Below are 20,113 nucleotides of genomic sequence, written 5' to 3'. Positions count from 1 at the left end.
GTCCTATGACCTGTGTTATACAAGAGGTCAGGCTAGATGATCACATATGTCCCATCTGGCCTTATAAACTGTAAACTTAGCTGCCAAAAACCTTCTCTTGCATCTTGATGATGGAGGTGAATTTCCTGACTATTACACTGGTGTTACACATTTCAAAAATAAATGTATAGAGTCGATTTCTGCCTCTGCAGGTGAGCATGCACAAACATACAAACTTGTACTTGAGAACTTGTTCTCAGGAGAAGTTACGCAAATTCAGGTCTTGTTTGCTTTTCAGAATGTAATCTGTTCCAAGTTTGTGGAGGAGGGGAAAAATCCAGGGTTTGTTGCTACTTTTTTAAATGATAGTAGTATCATCATTACACCAGTAATTATATAATTAAATTAGATGGATGTGGGGCCAGGATTTTTCTATTTGTAAAACAGTAAATACACTGCTCCATAAATCCAGTGAGGCATACAGCACACATTCTTGTGAACTTGAGGAATTCTGGTCTTTTGGCTGAAGAGCAGGTCTGGAAGCTGAGAGATCTGGGTCTTATTCTCCGTTCTCTCTGTATACTCTTAGGCAGATCTCCCTCTGAGCCTCCATTTCTGCTTTTGTAAAATGAGATATTAGGTTAATTAACCTATCTTCCAGGAATGGTCTGAGTCTTTGAGATCCTTGGGTGGGAAGTGCCACAGAAGTGCACATTTTATTGAACAATTGACACAGGGTTCACTGAGCCGAACATGCAGGCTCATTTTCTTTGTCTTAGTGTGCTCTGTCTGTTTAATTTCAGATATTTTGAGGCTGTAGTATACAATGGACCAGATTTTTAAAGGTATCTAGATGTCTAGCTCTCATTGTTTTCAATGAGTTAGGGTTAGGGAGTTAGGCCCCTAAATATCTTTCAAAATCTGGACTCATGTGTCTCCAGTTCCTTAAGACAGTGCATTGTATATTTAGTCTCTTCCAACAACTTGTTTCCTCTTTTTTTCTTACAGTGGTAGAAAATGAGATTCAGGCAAGAATAGACAGGATATTCAGCAACCTGGAACGCCTGGAGATCCTGTCCAGCAAAGAACCTGCCAACAAACGGCAGAATGCCAAACTGTAAGTGCGCGCTTTCCTTTGCCTTCCATAGCACCTTTCAGCAGAGGATCTCAACTTTGCAATATTGAGCCTCCTTATCTCTGTCATATAGTTATAGTACCCATTATGCCTCTGGCATTTAGGGCAGCAACGAAGCTCGCCCACTCCTGTCTGTTTCTGGCAAGCCTTTCAATGGTTCACCAGCTGTGCCCCAGGTTTTTCAGCTCAGCTTCTACAGCTCGTCGCCATGTTGTTTTTAGGCGGCCTCATTTTCACTTGCCTTCAGGTGTCCATCTGATTGCTGTTCTGGTGATGGAATCAGTTTCCATCCAAAGCACATGGCTAATCCATCTCCAATGCCTTCTGGTAACGATGATGCTCATATCTACTTGACTGCACTGTGTGAATGGTCTTGGTTTGAGATTGTTCTGAGCCAAAAGATACGGAGGATTTTTCTGAGGCAGGTTGTATGGAATGAAGACAGTTTGGACATGTCATATTTTGTCATTCCCCAATATTCTGCACTACAAAGTAGTGTTGAAAGTAGTCAGTTCTGATAAATCTTGAGTTTGGTTTTGGTGTTGTATTTTGATCATTTCCAGACTGCATTTAAGCTCCTAAAGATGTTCCTGGCTTTATTGATTCTGTTTCTGATGTCCTGGCTTGTTCCATCATCCTGGCTGCTGCTGCTGCCCAAGTATGTGAATGTTTCTGCATTGATGAGAACGTGATCCTCTATCTGTACTGGTGATGGTGAGGCACGCTTGATTTTCAGCCCGATTTGCTGGCTGAATGTGTTGTCGGGTTGTTTTTTCTTGTATATGATGTTGGGTATGTGATAAGCTTTTGACAGCATTCACAGGACTAGCCTATAGTGCATTCTGCAGGCATATGGAATCCCTCTCTGTATAATCAACATCATCTAAAGCTTCTATTCCAACTTTACATGCAGTGGTGATCACAGTTTTGAAGTCAAAACAGGAGTACATCAGGGTGTGTCATGTCTGCAATCCTCTTCAACATTGCCATCAACTGGGTAATGTGGTGTACAACAGAAGATATGCCAAGAGGCATCAGATGGACACCCTTCTCATCCCTTGAAGACCGGGATTTCGCAGATGATCTCTATCTTATAGATGGTGGAAATTAGGTATAGAGGTGAAGCGACTTGCCCAAGGCCATACACCAAGTTGGTATCAAAGACAGCGATAGAACCTAGGACTCCTGTCTCTGTTCTGTTTCTGTACTCCACAATCCTGTCATGCTTAAAAAGATCTGTGTTCTTCCATGAGAGATTTAAATGACCTTTGTGGGGTTGGGGAAGAGAATGACTTAACGCTTCGAATTCATATTACTTTATTGCCCAGTTTTCAAACTTAGGCACCAAAATTGTTGGTCATATTGGCATTAGGTCCCAAACACTTGTTTTAGACACCATAATGCGAGTTATGTGCTAGTTTGGCTGGCTGCCTCATTGTAGGCAGACAGATTTGAAAAGTGTGCTATCCATATGTCTTAAAATTTAGGTGAGTTTATAAATGGTCAGGAACACTTCTGGCTCCTGCCTTTAGGTCTGTGCTGATATGAAAGAGATACTTTTTTCCCCACTTAAATCTTTCTCCTCACTCCTTAAGAGTCATGCAACAAATGGTCTTACGGGAGGCACCTTCTTCAGAATGCTGTCCAAATGGTATGTTTCAAAACAGGCTGGTTGTTAACCTCCCTCTTACTGTAACCCTGAGATCAGTATTTTTCTGAGATATAACCTAAATGTGGAAGACTTCTGTAAGAAATTCTCCTCCAATTCAGAGGCCTCTGTTCTTACCCAGTTGATTTGGTGGCTTTGCTATGATTTGTGGTCTCTCAAGTTTTTAATTTGAAAGAGTTACTCTTGTTCTTAATTTTCTGCTCGTATAATGGTAATGAGAAGCATATTTCATGTCTGATTCTAGTCAGAAAATTTATGTTCTATAAACCTTGCCTCATACTTCACTCCAGTGCTGCTCTTCAACCTGTAGGGAACTTTGAAAATCCTAGCCTTAGGGAGAGGGCTTTAATAAAAGTTAGGCATTTTCAGAACCCTGTTCCATTTCACTAATTGTGGAATCATAGAATATCAGGGTTGGAAGGGACCTCAGGAGGTCATCTAGTCCAACCCCCTGCTCAAAGCAGGACCAATTCCCAACTAAAGCATCCCAGCCAGGGCTTTGTCAAGCCTGACCTTAAAAACCTCTAAGGAAGGAGATTCCACCACCTCCCTAGGTAACCTATTCCAGTGCTTCACCACCCTCCTAGTGAAAAAGTTTTTCCTAATATCCAACCTAAACCTCCCCAAATGCAACTTGAGACCATTACTCCTTGTTCTGTCATCAGGTACCACTGAGAACAGTCTAGATCCATCCTCTTTGGAACCCCCTTTCAGGTAGTTGAAAGCAGCTATCAAATCCCCCCTCATTCTTCTCTTCTGCAGACTAAACAATCCCAGTTCCCTCAGCCTCTCCTCATAAGTCATGTGCTCCAGACCCCTAATCATTTTTGTTGCCCTCCGCTGGACTCTTTCCAATTTTTCCACATCCTTCTTGTAGTGTGGGGCCCAAAACTGGACACAGTACTCCAAATGAGGCCTCACCAATGTCGAATAGAGGGGAATGATCACGTCCCTCGATCTGCTGGCAATGCCCCTACTTATACAGCCCAAAATGCCGTTAGCCTTCTTGGCTACAAGGGCACACTGTTGACTCATATCCAGCTTCTCGCCCACTGTAACCCCTAGGTCCTTTTCTGCAGAATTGCTTCCTAGCCATTCGGTCCCTAGTCTGTAACAGTGCATGGGATTCTTCCGTCCTAAGTGCAGGACTCTGCACTTGTCCTTGTTGAACCTCATCAGGTTTCTTTTGGCCCAGTCCTCTAATTTGTCTAGGTCCCTCTGTATCCTATCCCTACCCTCCAGTGTATCTACCACTCCTCCCAGTTTAGTGTCATCTGCAAACTTGCTGAGAGTGCAGTCCACGCCATCCTCCAGATCATTAATGAAGATATTGAACAAAACCGGCCCCAGGACCGACCCTTGGGGCACTCCACTTGAAACCGGCTGCCAACTAGACATGGAGCCATTGATCACTACCCGTTGAACCTGACGATCTAGCCAGCTTTCTATCCACCTTATAGTCCAATGATGCATCTGGGGTCATGGGCCGAGAAGTAAACAAGAAAAACTGTTCAATTCCTACCTTCTAATTTCAGATAGATTTTTGGTTTTAAATGCTAGTTTGAAGTCAGTCTAGTCAGGGAGCATGCCTGAGACAGTTCAGGGGTCTACTTCTGATTTTGCCACTGACCATGTCTAAATCACTTCTCTGTTTGCTGCACAACTGAGGATCAGTCCAACAGTCATCAGCACTTGTCATTGCTCTTGTGAGAAGTACGTCACTATGATCTCGGGCACAAACTATAACGTAGTCGAGGAGATGCCAGGGCTTTGACGGTGGGTGTTTCCAAGATGTTTTGAACTTTTCCTTTTGTCGGAAGAGAGTGTTCGTAATAATAAGTTCAGGTTCAGCACACTTGGTCAGGAGCAGAATTCCATTTGAATTGCTTTTGCCAACTCCTTCTTTCCCGATTGTTCCCTTCCACAGGTCTGGGTCTTGTCCCACACGTGCATTGAAATCTCCCAGAAGGATGATCTTGTCTTCTGTAGGGGTCTCCGATAAAATGGTTTCCAACTGAGAATAAAAATCTTCCTTTACATTCTCATCAGCATCCAGTGTTGGTGCATAGGCGCTCACAATAGTTGCCTGTTGACTTTTGGTGAGCCTCAATCTGAGTGTCATAAACCGCTCATTGATGCCAACTGGTACCTCGGAGAGACACCTTACGAGCTTGTTCTTTATAGCAAAGCCCACTCCATGCAATCGGGGTTCTTCTATAGATTTTCCCTTCCAGAAATAGGTGTATTCTCCTTTCTCCTCCCTCACCTGTCCTTCATCAGCTCTTCTAGTTTCGGACAAAGCAGCAATATCAATGTTAAACCGACTCAATTCACGAGCAATAATGGCTGTACGTTGCTCTGGTCGGTTGCTGTTTGAGTTGTCCATCAGGGTACATACGTTCCAAGTTTCAAAGTTGAAAAGTTTCTTACATTTTCGACTACTGAGGTGATGATGCTGCTGGATGCGGCTATCCAGCGAGGAAAAACAGAGGCAAGACTATTTTTAGGGTACCTTTTCTAACCCCTTCCCATGTAGGCTGAGCAGGGTGGATCCTAAAAAGGACTGTTCAGTCACGGGTACAGCTGCCGAGATGCTCGACCCGCCTCAATCCTCGAGCAAGACGACTGTATCACACACCCACTGCGTGTGTGTCGGTCTGTAACTAGGAACTTCCGGATTTCACTGTCCTGTTCCCGTCTCCACTCGCCGATTGCCCTCGGACTTTTGACTTGTGCAATGTTATTTTTTCCAAAAACTGGAAGATGCCTGTGCGGGACTTCTTTTAAAGTGGGGAGACTGGTGCACAACAGTCACCACACTGCCCTTGACAGATAGAGGACTTGAAACCAATGGCACGGGCACCATGACGATTGGAGATCCTCTGTTTGCTGCAGCCTTCATTCACCTTCACAGCCGTTGTAACATTACACAACAGTTTCACCTCCATTGTGCAGTTATCCTCCGTCTGCTCTGCCGTTAGGGACTTCTTGGATCACACTTTGTCTGGAACCTCGCCCTTGACTGTTCTGCCATGGGTGACCCTAAGGGAGTACATGACTCCAGGCAACATCGCTCTCGGGGTCATTGAGACACGCAAGCCTCTCCACCACTATACGGTGGTGATCCATGGAGACGGAACAACTCAAGAACAAATGGTGGACTGAGAAAGAGCAAGAACTCCAACATCTCGCGGACATCCACAATACATGTGGTTTCTTTAGTGCCACCAAGGCTGTTTATGGGCCAATTTGCCATGGTATGAATCCTCTTTGCTCTAAGGATGGAACCACACTTCTGAAGGACAACGAAGCCATCAATTCTCGCTGGAAAGAACATTTTTAAGATCTCCTTAACAGTAATTCTAAGGTTGCAGATGAAGTCCTTGAGCAAATCCCTCAACGACCATTTAGGGATGAGCTTGGAGACCCTCCTAATTTGTATGAGGTACACAGTGTCACCAAGCAGATGAAGAACAGTAAGGCAGCAGGTCTAGATGGGATCCCCACTGAAATCTTTAAAGACAGTGGACCAGAGCTAATTCGGCAGCTTTACCTGCTTATCCTTAAAATCTGGATAAAGGAGGAGATACCCAGTGAAATGAGGGATGCCCTGATTGTCACCCTCTTCAAGAAAGGGGATAAAGTGGATTGTGGAAATGATCGTGGTATCTCCCTCCTAGCCATTGGAGGCAAAGTTCTGGCACGGATCCTTGCAACTTGCCTTCTGCCCCGTCAGAAGAAATTTTACCGGAGTGACACATGGTTTCCAACCATGTCGTGGAACTGTGGATATGATTTTCACAGCACGGCAGCTGCAAGAAAAGTGTTGGGAGCAAAACCAACCACTATACATGGCTTTTATTGATCTAACTCAGGGGTAGGCAACTTATGGCATGCGTGCTGAAGACGGCACGCGAGCTGATTTTCAATGGTACTCTCACTGCCTGGGTCCTGGCCACCGGTCCGGGGGGCTCTGCATTTTAATTTAATTTTAAATGAAGCTTGTTAAACATTTTAAAAACCTTATTTACTTTACATACAACAATAGTTTAGTTATATATTATAGACTTATAGAAAGAGACCTTCTAAAAACGTTAAAATGTATTACTGGCACGCGAAAGTGAATAAATGAAGATTCGGCCCACCACTTCTGAAAGGTTGTGACCCCTAATCTAACTAAAGCCTTTGATTCAGTGAATTGCCGTGTCCTCTGGACTGTACTCTCTACGATTGGATGGTCTGATAAATACATCCATGTCCTAAAATTGCTTCGTAACATGAAAGCGACTGTTCTGAGCAGCACTGGCTCCCAGAGTGAACCTTTCAAAGTACAAACAGGAGTCAAACAGGGCTGTATCATGGCTCCAACCATGTTTGCGGTTTTTATTGCCGTCGTTCTTTACCTAGTTGCTGGGAAGTTTACAGCTGGCGTTGAAATCATTTACAGAATGGACGGAAAGCTGTTCAGTCTTAGCAGGCTGAAAGCCAAGAGTAAGATCTTCACAACATCTACTGTGGAACTTCAGTCTGCTCATGACAACGCAATCTTTGCCCACTCTGAGAAAGATCTTCAAACTATCTTGAATGTGTTTGCAGATGCTTAGGCATGTCTTGGTCTCACTCTTAATATCAAGAAGACTAAAGTGCTCTATCAGCCCTCTCCAAATGAGGTATTACATGCCCCATTTATCAAAATCAATATAGTGGCATTGGAGAATGTCAATCATTTCCTCTACCTTGGAAGTCATCTTTCATCCAAGGCAGATATTGATGCAGAAATTCATCATCGCCTGAGCTATGCCAGTGTAGTTTTTTCTTGTTTACGGCCCAGGGTTTTTGAAGATCACGACATTTGAACAAACACCAAGCTTCTTGTTTATCAAGACGTTATTCTCCCAACACTGTTGTATGGGTCCGAAACTTGGACAACCTATAGACACCACTTGAAAGTCCTTGAGAGGCACCATCAACGCTGCCTTTGTAAGATTCTGAAGATCAAATGGGAAGACAGGCGCACCAAGATTAGTGTCCTGGAAGAGGCAAAGACCACCAGTATCGAGGCAATGATCATCCGTCAGCAATTCCGCTGGACTGGTCACGTCCGGATGCCAGATCATCGCCTCCCAAAACAGGTCCTGTTCTCTCAGCTGAAAGAAGGGTACCGTAACGTGGGTGGACAACAGAAGCGTTATAAGGACTTAGAAAGGGATAGATGATGATATCATATTGCCTCTATATAAATCCATGATACGCTCACATCTTGAATACTGCATGCAGATGTGGTTGCCCCATCTCAAAAAAGATATATTGGAATTGGAAAAGGTTCAGAAAAGAGCAACAAAAATTATTAGGGGTATGGAACAGTTTCCGTATGAGGAGAAATTAATAGGACTGGGACTTTTCAGCTTGGAAAAGAGACAACTAAGGGGGGATAGGATAGAGGTCTATAAACTCATGACTGGTGTGGAGAAATTAAATAAGGAAGTGTTATTTACTCCGTCTCCTAACACAAGAATTAGTGGTCGCCAAATGAAATTAATAGGCAGCAGGTTTAAAACATTTCTTCACACAATGCACAGTCAACCTGTGGAACTCTTTGCCAGAGGATGTTGTGAAGGCCAAGACTATAACAGGGTTCAAAAAAGAACTAGATAAATTCATGGAGTACAGGTCCATCAATGGCTATTAGCCAGGGTGGGCAGGGATGGTGTCCCTAGCCTCTGTTTGCCAGAAGCTGGGAATGGGCGATGGGGGATGGATCACTTGGTCAGAAGACAGGATACTGGGCTAAATTTGGTCTGACCCAGTATGGCCGTTCTTATGGGTGTCAGTAGCAGGGCAAGGGGTGGTCTTGCTATTGAGATTGTCAGCAGTTAGATGGGAGATGAGTGCAGTCTATAGTTTTAATGAAAGGCAAGTGAAAGTATCGTGTTAGATGGCGTCATGCGCATAAAAATGAAGAGATTGTAAAAGGGTTGGAAGTATAAAATTTAGCAGTGTGTAGAGCAGGTGTAGGCAGCTCCTGTTTAATACAGTGCAAAGGCAGCGTGCAAGTATGTGTTATGAGCATATTGAAGCATTGTTCTAAGAGGGCAGAGTGTAGGTTGTGTGGGTGTGTAACTTAAGCAGACTGTATTTCTTGGTTTTCCCATGTTTGCTGAATTTGATATTCTGGAAGGGCATGAGACACCTCTGGGTAACTTTTACTCTGCATTAACAATGTTTTTTGTCAGTGAATTTTCCTTGGGGTTATTGTCTTCCTCTCATTGATTCTTTCCAGCCGAGTTGACCAGCTGAAATATGATGTCCAGCACCTGCAGTCAGCACTGAGGAACTTCCAGCATCGCCGTTACAATCGGGAGCAGCAGGAGAAACAGCGAGAGGAGCTCCTGGCACGCACTTTCACTGCTAATGTAAATATCCCTTGCTCTAGAACCGGGGGCAGCCAAACATTAAGCCTCCTTTATATCAAGGTTTGGGGAGGAGATGGAGTGGAGGATATAGGATTAGACCATAAAGCAGGCATGGGCAAACTATGGTCCGCGGGCCGTTTTAATCCGGCCCCCGATCTCCCTCTGGGGAGCGGGGTATGGGGCTTGCCCCGCTTCAGCCGAGGAGCAGGGTCGGGGGCCGTTCCATGCAGCTTCCAGAAGCAGCGGCATGGCCCCCCTCTGGCTCCTACACGTAGGGGCAGCCAGGGGGCTCCGCTCTGCACGCTGCCCCCACCCCAAGTGTCGCCCCCGCAGCTCCCATTGCCCGGGAACCACAGCAAATGGGAGCTGCAGGGGTGGTGCCTGCGGATGGGACAGCGTGCAGAGCCATCTGGCTGCGCCTCCACGTATGAGCTGGAGAAGGGACATGCCACTGCTTCTGGGAGCTGCTTGAGGTAAGTGCCACCCGGAGCCTGCACCCCTGAGCCTTTCCCCGCGCCCCAACCCCCTACCCCAGCCCTGATCCCCCTCCCGCCCTCCAAACCCCTCGATCCCAGCCCGGAGCATCCTCCTGCACCCCAAATCCCTCATCCCCAGCCCCACCCCAGAGCCCGCACCCCCAGCCAGAGCCCTCACACACACACACCCCTGCACTGCAGTCCCCAGCCCAGAGCCCCCTCCGCACCCTGAACTCCTCATTTCTGAACCCATCCCGGAGCCCACACCCCCAACCGGAGCCTGCACCCCCTCCCGCACCCTAACCCCAATTTTGTGAGCATTCGTGGCCTGCCATACAATTTTTATTCCCAGATGTGGCCCTTGAGCCAAAAAGTTTGCCCACCCCTGCCATAAAGTGTCTGCTGTGAGATGACACAAATGTTTGTGAAGATAGAAAAGGAAAACACTGGGTTTGGATGTAGGGCAATATTTTAAAAGCAAAGCCAAAAGTGTTAAATGGCAAGCACAAAGAAGTGAGGTTTTTACCCACGAAAGCTTATGCCCAAATAAATCTGTTAGTCTTTAAGGTGCCACCAGACTCCTTGTTGTTCCTCTAGAAAGAAGCACCCCTGTTGTGCTTTTTGTAGTGGGGATTCATAGATCACTGTGATCTAACCTGGCCTCTTGCATAACATGAGCCAGAGAGCTTTCCCCAAATAATTCCTGTTTGAACTAGAGCAAATCGTTTAGAAAATCATCCAATCTTCATTTAACAGTTTCCAGTGATGGAGAACCCACCATAAACCTTGGTAAATTGTTCCCTCCCTGTTAAAAATGTACAGGTTATTTCCGGTTCAGGAATATGAGAGTTTACGTAAGCACTCCACAACAGCCACCCAGACAGGCTTTGAAATGTCCTTTAAGAACAGCATTTGAGCCACAGTATCCTTGGAAAGTGGTATCATTTAACAGCATTTTACTCACCTCAGTGCCAGGGACTGCCAGTTATTTCTCATCTGTCTGGGGTAAGATTGTGCAGTTGGAAGAGCCTCTAGTGCAGAAGCTTTTCTGATTCAAACAAGAATTAGGTGGAAACAGGCTTAAGTTTGACTCTGGGGTCCCCTACCTCCCTCTGCCGTAAGCATAACTTTCTTGCAAGATGGCAGCTGCCCTTTAGAGTCTCAAATGCTGCTTTTAAACGTTAAATACAGTTTAGTTCTTAGCTGCTACATGGTGAGAATCTACCACCATGTGAACACACAGAGAAATTCTGCTCTGAGCAACATAGTTAGATCAAGCTTCCAGTTTTCTGCTCCTTCTAGCCCAGGGCCAGTAACTTTTTTCAGACAAATAAAATACCATTGATTTTCTTGTCCTCATTCACTATTGTAAAGGGAGGTCAAGCAAAAACTAGGCCTGAGCCGTTAAATTTTCATCACAGTTGTGCCAAGGCCAATGTAAATGCACCTCTCGAGGATTTAGCTTTTTGATTGGCCACCCCAAAGTTATCGATGGTTGTCCCATTGAAGAATGCCAACCTGTAAGGTAGTCTGTTTTTAAAAGTTACAGTTTTGGGTGCTATGACTTCCATTGAGTTCCCCTGCAAATTCTTGTATCGTTATAATTGCATTTTCCTAACATTGATTTTTCTCTCCCTGGTTTTGTGAAAAATCCGCAGACGAGGAAACTGACAAAGAGTAACACTAACACTGTCTGTACAAAGGGCTGTCAGATGCAAAATGTAAACTGGAATATGGAGAGATTATTTTCCTCTAAACTTTTTCAGTTACATGTTCAGTGAGACTTTTAACAACAAATTTTAAAAAACAAAATTCAAGGTGTCACTTTTAAAGCTCTGGCCTGTCCCTTTAATTCACAAATACGGTAGATAAAATTCTTACTTCAGCTGCTGCCACAGCACTTACCCTTTGGGACTCTAAAGTCCCTGAACATTTGAGAGCTTATGATCTACATAATTCTGCATTTTTCTGTTACCCATAGTATCTTATGCAGTTGTGTTAAGCAAAAATGTGTGAGATAAGTATATAACCAAACTGAATCAAGCTCTTTAGGATGGAAAATGGGACTCTTGAAAACTATAATATTGTTTGATTCACAGATATTTAAATTTCATCTTTATGTTAAAGCTTCTACTGCACCATCCTGTAGAAATAACATGATTTTATATCAAAGGGGTAGCCGTGTTAGTCTGGATCTGTAAAAGCAGCAAAGAGTCCTGTGGCACCTTATAGACTAACAGACGTATCGGAGCATGAGCTTTCGTGAGTGAATACCCACTTCGTCGGATGCATGTAGTGGAAATTTCCACTCTGGAAATTTCACTACATGCATCCAACAAAGTGGGTATTGACCCATGAAAGCTCATGCTCCGATACGTCTGTTAGTCTATAAGGTGCCACAGGACTCTTTGCTGCTTTTACATGATTTTATAGTATTAGCATTATGCTGTTGTCCTAATGAAAGAAGAAAAAATTAGGCTTATGCCCTCTTCTTGGTGATTTGCGATGTATAAAGGTGGCCTGAAAAATTTCTTGCATTGGAAATTGAGGTCATTTTGCTCTGAAGTATCATGGACTCATGGGATAATGACAATCCATGAGACTGATCACTGAGCGATTTGCAGTTGGACTCTTTCTTCAAAGCCATGAACACTTCATTGAAGTCCAGTGTCTAATAAAACCTTGGTATAAGGGATGCCTTTGCTAGTCAACGGCCCTGCTCTTCAAATATTTTGAACTCCTTCTCCATTGACTGAAGGGAACCTCAGCTGAAATTAAACCCCCTTTTTCTGGTGGTGGTTGTTTTGTTTTTTTTAATAGCCAGAAGAAAGGTGTGGTCAGATGATAAACATGTTTAAAGCACCCTCAATGTATCACTGTGATAATCATCAGAGTCTGCTCTGGACAAGTGCGATGCCACAAGCCTACACAATAGAGTCATATGGCATTCTCAGGGGTCCATGTTATTATTTAATTCTCACATGTTACACTTCCCATTAGAGTAAAAAGGGGTGATACTGTGGCCAGTCAGAGTACAAGGAAGCAGCTGGAACAGTCTTCCCATTCCCACTTTTTACTGTGCCACAAGGGATACTGTTTATAAAAGAGGATGGGAGTCATGATCTCTATCATGGCTCACTGCCTATTGCCTGGCTTGTTTTTAATCTGCCCTATGTCCAGAGAAGATAGGATTCATAGATTTTTTTTTTTTTTTAATATATTTTTTAAGGGTCAGAAGGAACCGTTGTGATCACCTACTCTGACCTTTCCCACAACAGGCCCTAGAATTTCACCAAGTTATTCTTGTGTCAAGCCCAGAACTTTCTGGTTGGATGTTTCTTGCTAAAAGAGATGTTCTAGCTCAGACTTAATCGATGAGTCCTAGAGCAGTGTGTTCCAATGGTTAATTGTCGTTGCTGTTAAAAATGTGTGCCTTTGTTCTAGACCAGGGTAGACAAACCTTTTGGCCCAAGGGCCACATCTGGGTACAGAAATTGTATGGCGGACCATGAATGCTCATGAAATTGGGGTTGGGGTGTGGGAGGGGGTGAGGGCTCTGGCTGGGGGTGCGGGCTCTGGGGTGGGGCCAGAAATGAGGAGTTCAGAGTGCAGGAGGGGGTTGGGGGTGGTGAGGGCTCCGGCTGGGGGTGTAGGCTCTGGGGTGGGGCTGGGGAGGAGGGGTTTGGGGTGTGCAGGAGGGTGCTATGGGCTGGGACTGTGGGGTTCGGAGGGTGGGAGGGGGATCAGGCCTGGGGTAGGGGGGTGGGGCACAGGGGGTGGCTCAGGGGTGCAGGCTCTGGACGGTGCTTACCTTAAGCAGCTCCTGGAAGCAACAGCATGTCCCCCCTCCAGCTCCTATGCGGAGGTGTGGCCAGGCAGCTTTGCTATGCGCTGCCAGGTCTACAGGCGCCTCCCTCGCAGCTCCCATTGGCTGTGGTTCCCGGCCAATGGGAGCTGCGGGGGCGGTGCTTGGGGCAGGGGCAGTGTGTGGAGTTGCTCTGAGCAGTCCCTGACCCTGCTCCCCGGCTGAAGCGTCGGAGTGGGGCAAGCCCCAGACTCCACTCTCCAGCAGGAGCTCGAGGACCAGATTAAGATGGCTGGCGGGCCAGATGCGGCCCGCGGGCCATAGTTTGCCCACCCCTGTTCTAGACTGAATGTCAGCTTCAGTTTTCAGCCATTACATCTTATGTCTTTGTTATTTTTAAAGAGCCCTCTGCTATCAGAAATCTTCCCCACATGGATACTTACAGACCATGATCAAATGACTCCCTCGTAAATCCCCTTTCTGCTCTTAGTGGTAAATTCACTGCTCCTTATTGTAGTGCCCTACTCTACGTGGCCTTAAAGTGGAGGTTTCGAAAGCACCCAGCTTTAGCCTGATTCTGCTCCCGTTTGGTCAGAGAGCAGAGTTAGACCGACTCTGATCTCTTTGGACAACCCTTCCCTCAAGCATTGTCAGCTTAGGCTCATCTGGACCAATTTCCTAGTGTTGATGCCATCGTATTTGTAGAGTTCATTCTCTTCAAAACAAAACAACTTCCCCCAAGATTTCCCCCCCCACACCCTGCTCATTTTTTGTCTGTCCGTTCTGGATCAAACAGTCGCCTAGGGGGTTGGGGGAGGGGGAGCGTGACTCAGCAAGCTGGAGAGGTAACCAAGAAACTGCATTTCCCCACAGGACTCTGACACCACCATACCGATCGACGAAACATTACAGTTTAATGAATCCCTCCAGAATGCCCATCGTGGCATGGATGATCTTATTGGCAGTGGGACCAGCATCCTGTATGGGCTGAGGGACCAGAGAATGACACTAAAGGTGGGGCATCCCTTTTACCAAAAAGACCCCAAGTTTCTTCATTTATGGTGACCAGGCCTAATAGACACCCCTTGGTTTGTTTAAACCCAGCACTTCAGGTTCAGAGTGCCGGGCAACAACAGTCCTGCACTTCAACTGACCTGCAAGTTCAAATCCTTGACATTTGTTTTAGGCAGCAACAGACAATAACTTGAAACAACTTTTTGAGATAGGATGCGACACTAGGAATCAGGCCCCTGGGTGCTACTCTGAAGCTGTGCTGTTGACTAACTATGGGGCGTTGATCAAGTCACTTTCTCTTTCTATCTTGTCTACCCATCTGTAAAATGGGGGAAATAATGCATACCTTATAGATGGATTCTGAGATTAAGGCCTTGTCTACACCAGAAAAGTTTTGCTGGTATAGCTACAGCAGTAAACCCTTCTAGTATAGATGCAGCTTATTTGCCCGTGTAGCTTTTATACCAGTTCCGTGAGAGACATAAGCTATACCAGCAAAAGCACTTTAATGCCAATATAAGTGCGTCTACATTATAACTTATTCTGGCATAGCTATGTTTGGTGGTTTAACCCCCCTTCTCCCCCCAATGAACATACCTATGCTGGTATATGTTTTAAGTATAGACCAGGCCTTAATGTCTGGAAAGATCTTTCAGCTACTTATATTAAGGTTGCTGTAATGTAATTGTCTTTTTTTTTGAGATATCTGATAAAGATGCTGTCTCAAAGAGCCAGCACATGTAAACATGTATCCCTGTCTGAATTTCTGTATTGAAAGGAGCCGTATCTCTTGATGTCCCTTGATCAGTAGGGCATTTTGCCCTTATTTTAAAGATTGTTTCAGGCTCTGTTCAAATGTGACAGTCAGCAGCTCAAAGATACAGAATTAACTCTTTCATGGGACATGAGAGAGAATGTGTTACCTAGGGAGGTGGTGGAATCTCCTTCCTTAGAGGTTTTTAAGGTCAGGCTTGACAAAGTCCTGGCTGGGATGATTTAGTTGGGAATTGGTCCTGCTTTGAGCAGGGGGTTGGACTAGATGACCTCCTGAGGTCCCTTCCAACCCTGATATTCTATGATTCTGTGAATGACCAGAGGAACCTGTGCCGGTGCAGAGCGGGGGCGCTCAAATGTCTCATTTGAATCCAGAAGGCATCAGCATGGTATTTCTTGGTTAACATTTTAAGCTTTTACACGTACAAACTTGTTATATTGTGACAGCTTTCAAAAGTCCCAGCTAAATGTGGGGAAAATTGCTTAATTGCCTTCTTAAATGTTTTGACATTGCTTCCTTTGGGGGGACTGTGTGCCTCAGGCTGTCTATTGAATTACCATTCACCTCTACATCACTGAGTCACGTCCAGCCCAGGTCAGTAAGAACCTAAAATTGTTACTATCTGATGGCTGTGCAGTGCTCATGGTCTATCTAATTTCCAGGAAACAGTGTTCACATCACCAAAAACACCATCAGACTTTGTCATGAATTGGCCCTCTTGCTGGCATTCTGCTCAGATAAACCAAGAACTAGAGTGACCAGACAGCAAGTGTGAAAAATCGGGACGGGTGGGGGGTAATAGGAGCCTATATAAGAAAAAAACCCAAAAATCGGGACTGTCCCTATAAAATCAGGACATCTGGTCACTCTACCAAGAACTGAATGAGCCACGGTGATAGAGCTCTTACCCTGAGAGACATGCTCTCTCCAGGACTGAGGCATATTGACACAGAAACATGTTCAGAAAGCTCACATTGCTTTTAGCTATACTAGGCTTTTTCTCTGGCAGACCAGAGGACTCAAAGGGTGTTGGTACTAAACTTTTTTTATTAGGCTTGAATTCTTGCACTCACACTTGTAAATAAGACTGGTTTCATGGCCAAACCTTGAAAGTTCCCATCCTGGCTTTGAAGAAGTCTAGCCATAATGTGCTTACCAGCTGAGGAAGTGCCACATCTCAAATTTGCAAAGGGTGAAAGTGCTTGGGAGCAGTTTACAGTAACTCCTCACTTAACGTTGTAGTTATGTTCCTGAAAAATGCGACTTTAAGCGAAACGATGTTAAGCGAATCCCATTTCCCCATAAGAATTAATGTAAATGAGGGGGTTAGGTTCCAGGGAAATTTTTTTTCACCAGACAAAAGACTGTATTATATATATGTAGGGGAGGATAGCTCAGTGGTTTGAGCATTGGCCTGCTAAACCCAGGGTTGTGAGTTCAATCCTTGAGGGGGCCACTTAGGGATCTGGGGCAAAATCAGTACTTGGTCCTGCTAGTGAAGGCAGGGGGCTGGACTCGATGACCTTTCAAGGTCCCTTCCAGTTCTAGGAGATAGGATATCTCCATTATTTTATTTTATTTATATATACATACACACACATACATACACACACACACACAGTATAAGTTTTAAACAAACAATTTAATACTGGTACACGATGATGATGATTGTGAAGCTTGGTTGAGGTGGAGGAGTCAGAGGGTGGGATATTTCCCTTATTGCTAAATGATGAACTAGCAATTGGCTGAGCCCTCAAGGGTTAACTCTCTCACTCTGCTAGGCAGCAGGAATGGAGGGAGAGATGCACATTTCCCTTAAGTACACTGCCTTGTTAATTAGATCAGCTTTCCTAGACAGCAGCTGTTTCAAGCTCCCTCCATCCTGAGCCCTGCTCTATGGAAGATGGGGTAAGCGGGGTGCAGGGGGGAGGGGGACACCCTGACATTAGCCTCCCTCTTCCTTCCCTCCCCCCCCGGCACAGCAAGCAGGAGGCTCCAGGGAGCAGCTCCAAGGCAGAGGGCAGGGGCAGCACATGGCAGTGGGGGAGGGACACAGCTGAACTGCAGGCAGCTGCTGCACAGGGAACTTAGGGGAGCGGGGATCTGATAGGGGGATCTGATGGGGGGCTGCCGGTCCACCCTGGTTCCAAGCCCCCACCAGCTCGCTGCAACGGGCTGCTCTTCCTGCAAGCAGTGGACAAAGCAGGCGGCTGCCAAACGATGTTAGAAGGGAGCATTGCACAACTTTAAACGAGCATGTTCCCTGATTGATCAGCAATGAAACAACGTTAACCGGGACGACTTTAAGTGAGGAGTTACTGTACATAAATATCTAGTGTCTTTTGTTTTGGTCTCAGCCCTTTTCCTGTCTGTGCTGCGGATGGCACGAAGTGGGTTGGACTCATGAATAGGAGTGGCCCTGGGAACATGGTAGTCTCAGCTAGCCTACCGACAGCCTTTTCTGGCTGGTCTAACAAGAACGACCACCAATGGGCTCACTTTTTCCAAGCAAGGCAAAACTATATACGTCTCTGGGTTCTGCTTTCTGATGCAGCAAGGATTCTTTGAAAGAGGCTGAAGTGTTATAGGCTGCTGCAGAGGCAGATGGAAGGTTGAATTTGAAAGTGAAGTGTTCTCAAATTTTAATGAGTCTCATGGGGTGGGGAGGGGGAATCTTACTGGTCTCATCAGCTGGGGAGAAGAAACTAATTTCAACAAATTGGGCAAATAGCAGTGCTGCTGTGTACACAAGTGATAACGTTGGTATCTGTTGCAATATGCAGTTCTGTTTATTACACCGATGGTGGGGAGTAGTAACGGTGGCCGGTTCAAACCTGACTAGGTTGGTTACTATCAGATGGCTGTTTCAGTCTGTCCAGTTCAAATCCAAAGCTGCTATCACCATTGTCAGTAATTGTCACCCTTTATTCCCTTTACATTGCCTCACCCTTCAGTCCCATCCAGCACCGCATGGCAGAGCATACTGCCATCATGCAATGGTGACGATCCCCAGTGGGCCAGTTACTACTCCCCCCTGGTTTCAGGGCTCTCCAAGAGTTTAAATTGGTGGCTCCTTCACGTAGCTGTGAGTATGGGGGTGTGGCTGGTGCAGTTCAGATACCCCCACACCTGCCCCTTTAGAATCATAGACGATATGGGTTGGAAGAGACCTCAGGAGGTCATCTAGTCCAACCCCCTTTAGCAGCAAGAGGGAGTCCATGGGACATGCCAGGCATGGTGCAGCAGGTTGCAGGCCCTCTTCTGTCTCCTCCCGATCCTCTTATTGAGATTCTGGGTGCATTTCTCACACACCTTTTCATTTTTACATACCTTGTCAATGGCCCCACAAGTCTTGAGACCTTGTCAGCCTCCTGGCGTTGGCCATCCATCAGTCTAGGAGGAAGGAGCTGGATGAGGGAGGCATGTCTGACTGTAAAATCTTGCATGTATTTGTTAGATCGTGTATCTGGGTCACCACCCAGAAGTTCTCTGACATGGTTCCCTTAACATCTTCTTGGAGCAGCAGACACTGTCTGAGGTCCTCAGTGTGGTGTCCCCTTCTGGATCCTTCATTCTGGACCTTGGATCTCACTCCTGTTCTTGATTTTTGTGTGTGTTCTATCTCAGTTGATTCCCAAGTGTCCTGTTCTCTCTTGAGTGGTGAGAACTGTTGGTTTGTGGGGAGCTCCATCTCCTATGTGGAGATCAATTAGGCCGGCACCTGTCTCCAGAGCTAAAACATCCTTAACATGGTATGAGAAGTGCTGGGACACAAAGCTAATGGCGTTTTTTTTTTTTTTACTCCTTGTCACTCTCAGGGCACTCACAAAAAAATCCTAGATGTTGCCAACATGCTGGGCTTATCGAACACAGTGATGCGACTGATTGAGAAGCGGGCTTTCCAGGACAAATACTTCATGATCGGCGGAATGCTCTTGAGCTGCGTGATCATGTTCCTTGTGGTCCAGTACCTGACGTGAGCTCTCATTCGAACCAGAGGAGAGAACCAGCTGGATGAAGACAGACTGCCCTCCCCAAATGTACTGCCTAGTTCATTGTGACCTTTGGGTTAGTCCTGCTCTGTAAACTGCAGTGTGTGCCAAGTGACACTCGGATGTATGGGCCATGCAGAGGGGAGCAAACGTGGCCGAGGATGGCATAATTGGAAATAGGAGCCCAGCCTTTAATGGGGTTAGCCTGTGGCCTGTATACTGCAGACTCTAGTTACACAGGAGCCAGGCGCAATGAATATTTCTGATCAGCTCTACTACTAGGAATGGTTATGATAACCTCGGTTTTTTTATTGGGGGGGGGAGTGGAGAGGGGATGGAGGAGATAAGAACTGTAAGGAAAAATATGATGTGCCTTCCCTGTGCTGGGGGTCTCTCTGTGTTATTTTCCACATGCAGAAGCCTTGTGAGGAAAGTAATAAACCCTACAGGGGCCTGCCCTGCAGAGCATACACGCATGGAGAGGGGTGCAGTGTGAGTTGAGTGGTCCCCAAATGGAAACTGACCCCTCTGCAGAGGTGGGGCGTAGCTCTCACAGGGAAGGGCACGAGCGCCGCTGCCAAGTTCCTTTTTTAAGGTAACGACAGTTTTAACCCAACGTGGCTCTTCCCGCCTCAGGCTCGGCGGCTGCTGCCACTGCTCCCTTGTTTCTGAGTCTGGTTCCACACCTCCTGCATGTCTTTGAAAGGCCTTTCCCTTTCCTAGGCTGACTTTTCCCAGTGAATGCTGAGTGCTGCACCCCAGAAGCAGAGAAATACTGTTCAGTAGAAAGCTTTTCAATATCTAGTTTAACCTCCACTTTTCTTCCTCTTTCTACCACTTTTTAGGAACCACTCT

At 45.8% G+C, this 20,113-nt stretch overlaps 1 protein-coding gene across 2 annotated transcripts in view; it reads left to right on the top strand.

Moving 5' to 3' along the window:
• GOSR2 (golgi SNAP receptor complex member 2) overlaps positions 1-19,734 on the top strand; it is a 31,356-nt gene extending 11,622 nt beyond the window's left edge. The window contains exons 3-6 of one of the 2 annotated variants that reach the window (XM_026658654.1): positions 988-1,096; positions 9,064-9,196; positions 14,351-14,491; positions 19,085-19,734. In XM_026658654.1, coding sequence (XP_026514439.1) covers positions 988-1,096; positions 9,064-9,196; positions 14,351-14,491; positions 19,085-19,246 — 545 coding nt within the window. In that variant the 3' untranslated portion in view covers positions 19,247-19,734. The remainder of the gene's footprint in view (positions 1-987; positions 1,097-9,063; positions 9,197-14,350; positions 14,492-19,084) is intronic. The other variant, XM_026658655.1, reaches the window with a different exon arrangement.
• Positions 19,735-20,113: the final 379 nt, after the last annotated feature.

This window comes from Terrapene carolina, unplaced genomic scaffold (genome assembly GCF_002925995.2).
Source record: "Terrapene carolina triunguis isolate 2854851 unplaced genomic scaffold, T_m_triunguis-2.0 Scaffold495, whole genome shotgun sequence".
Classification (NCBI taxonomy): domain Eukaryota; kingdom Metazoa; phylum Chordata; order Testudines; family Emydidae; genus Terrapene; species Terrapene triunguis.
Note: the sequence above shows the minus strand (reverse complement) of the source record. Positions and strands in the feature narration are given on the sequence as shown.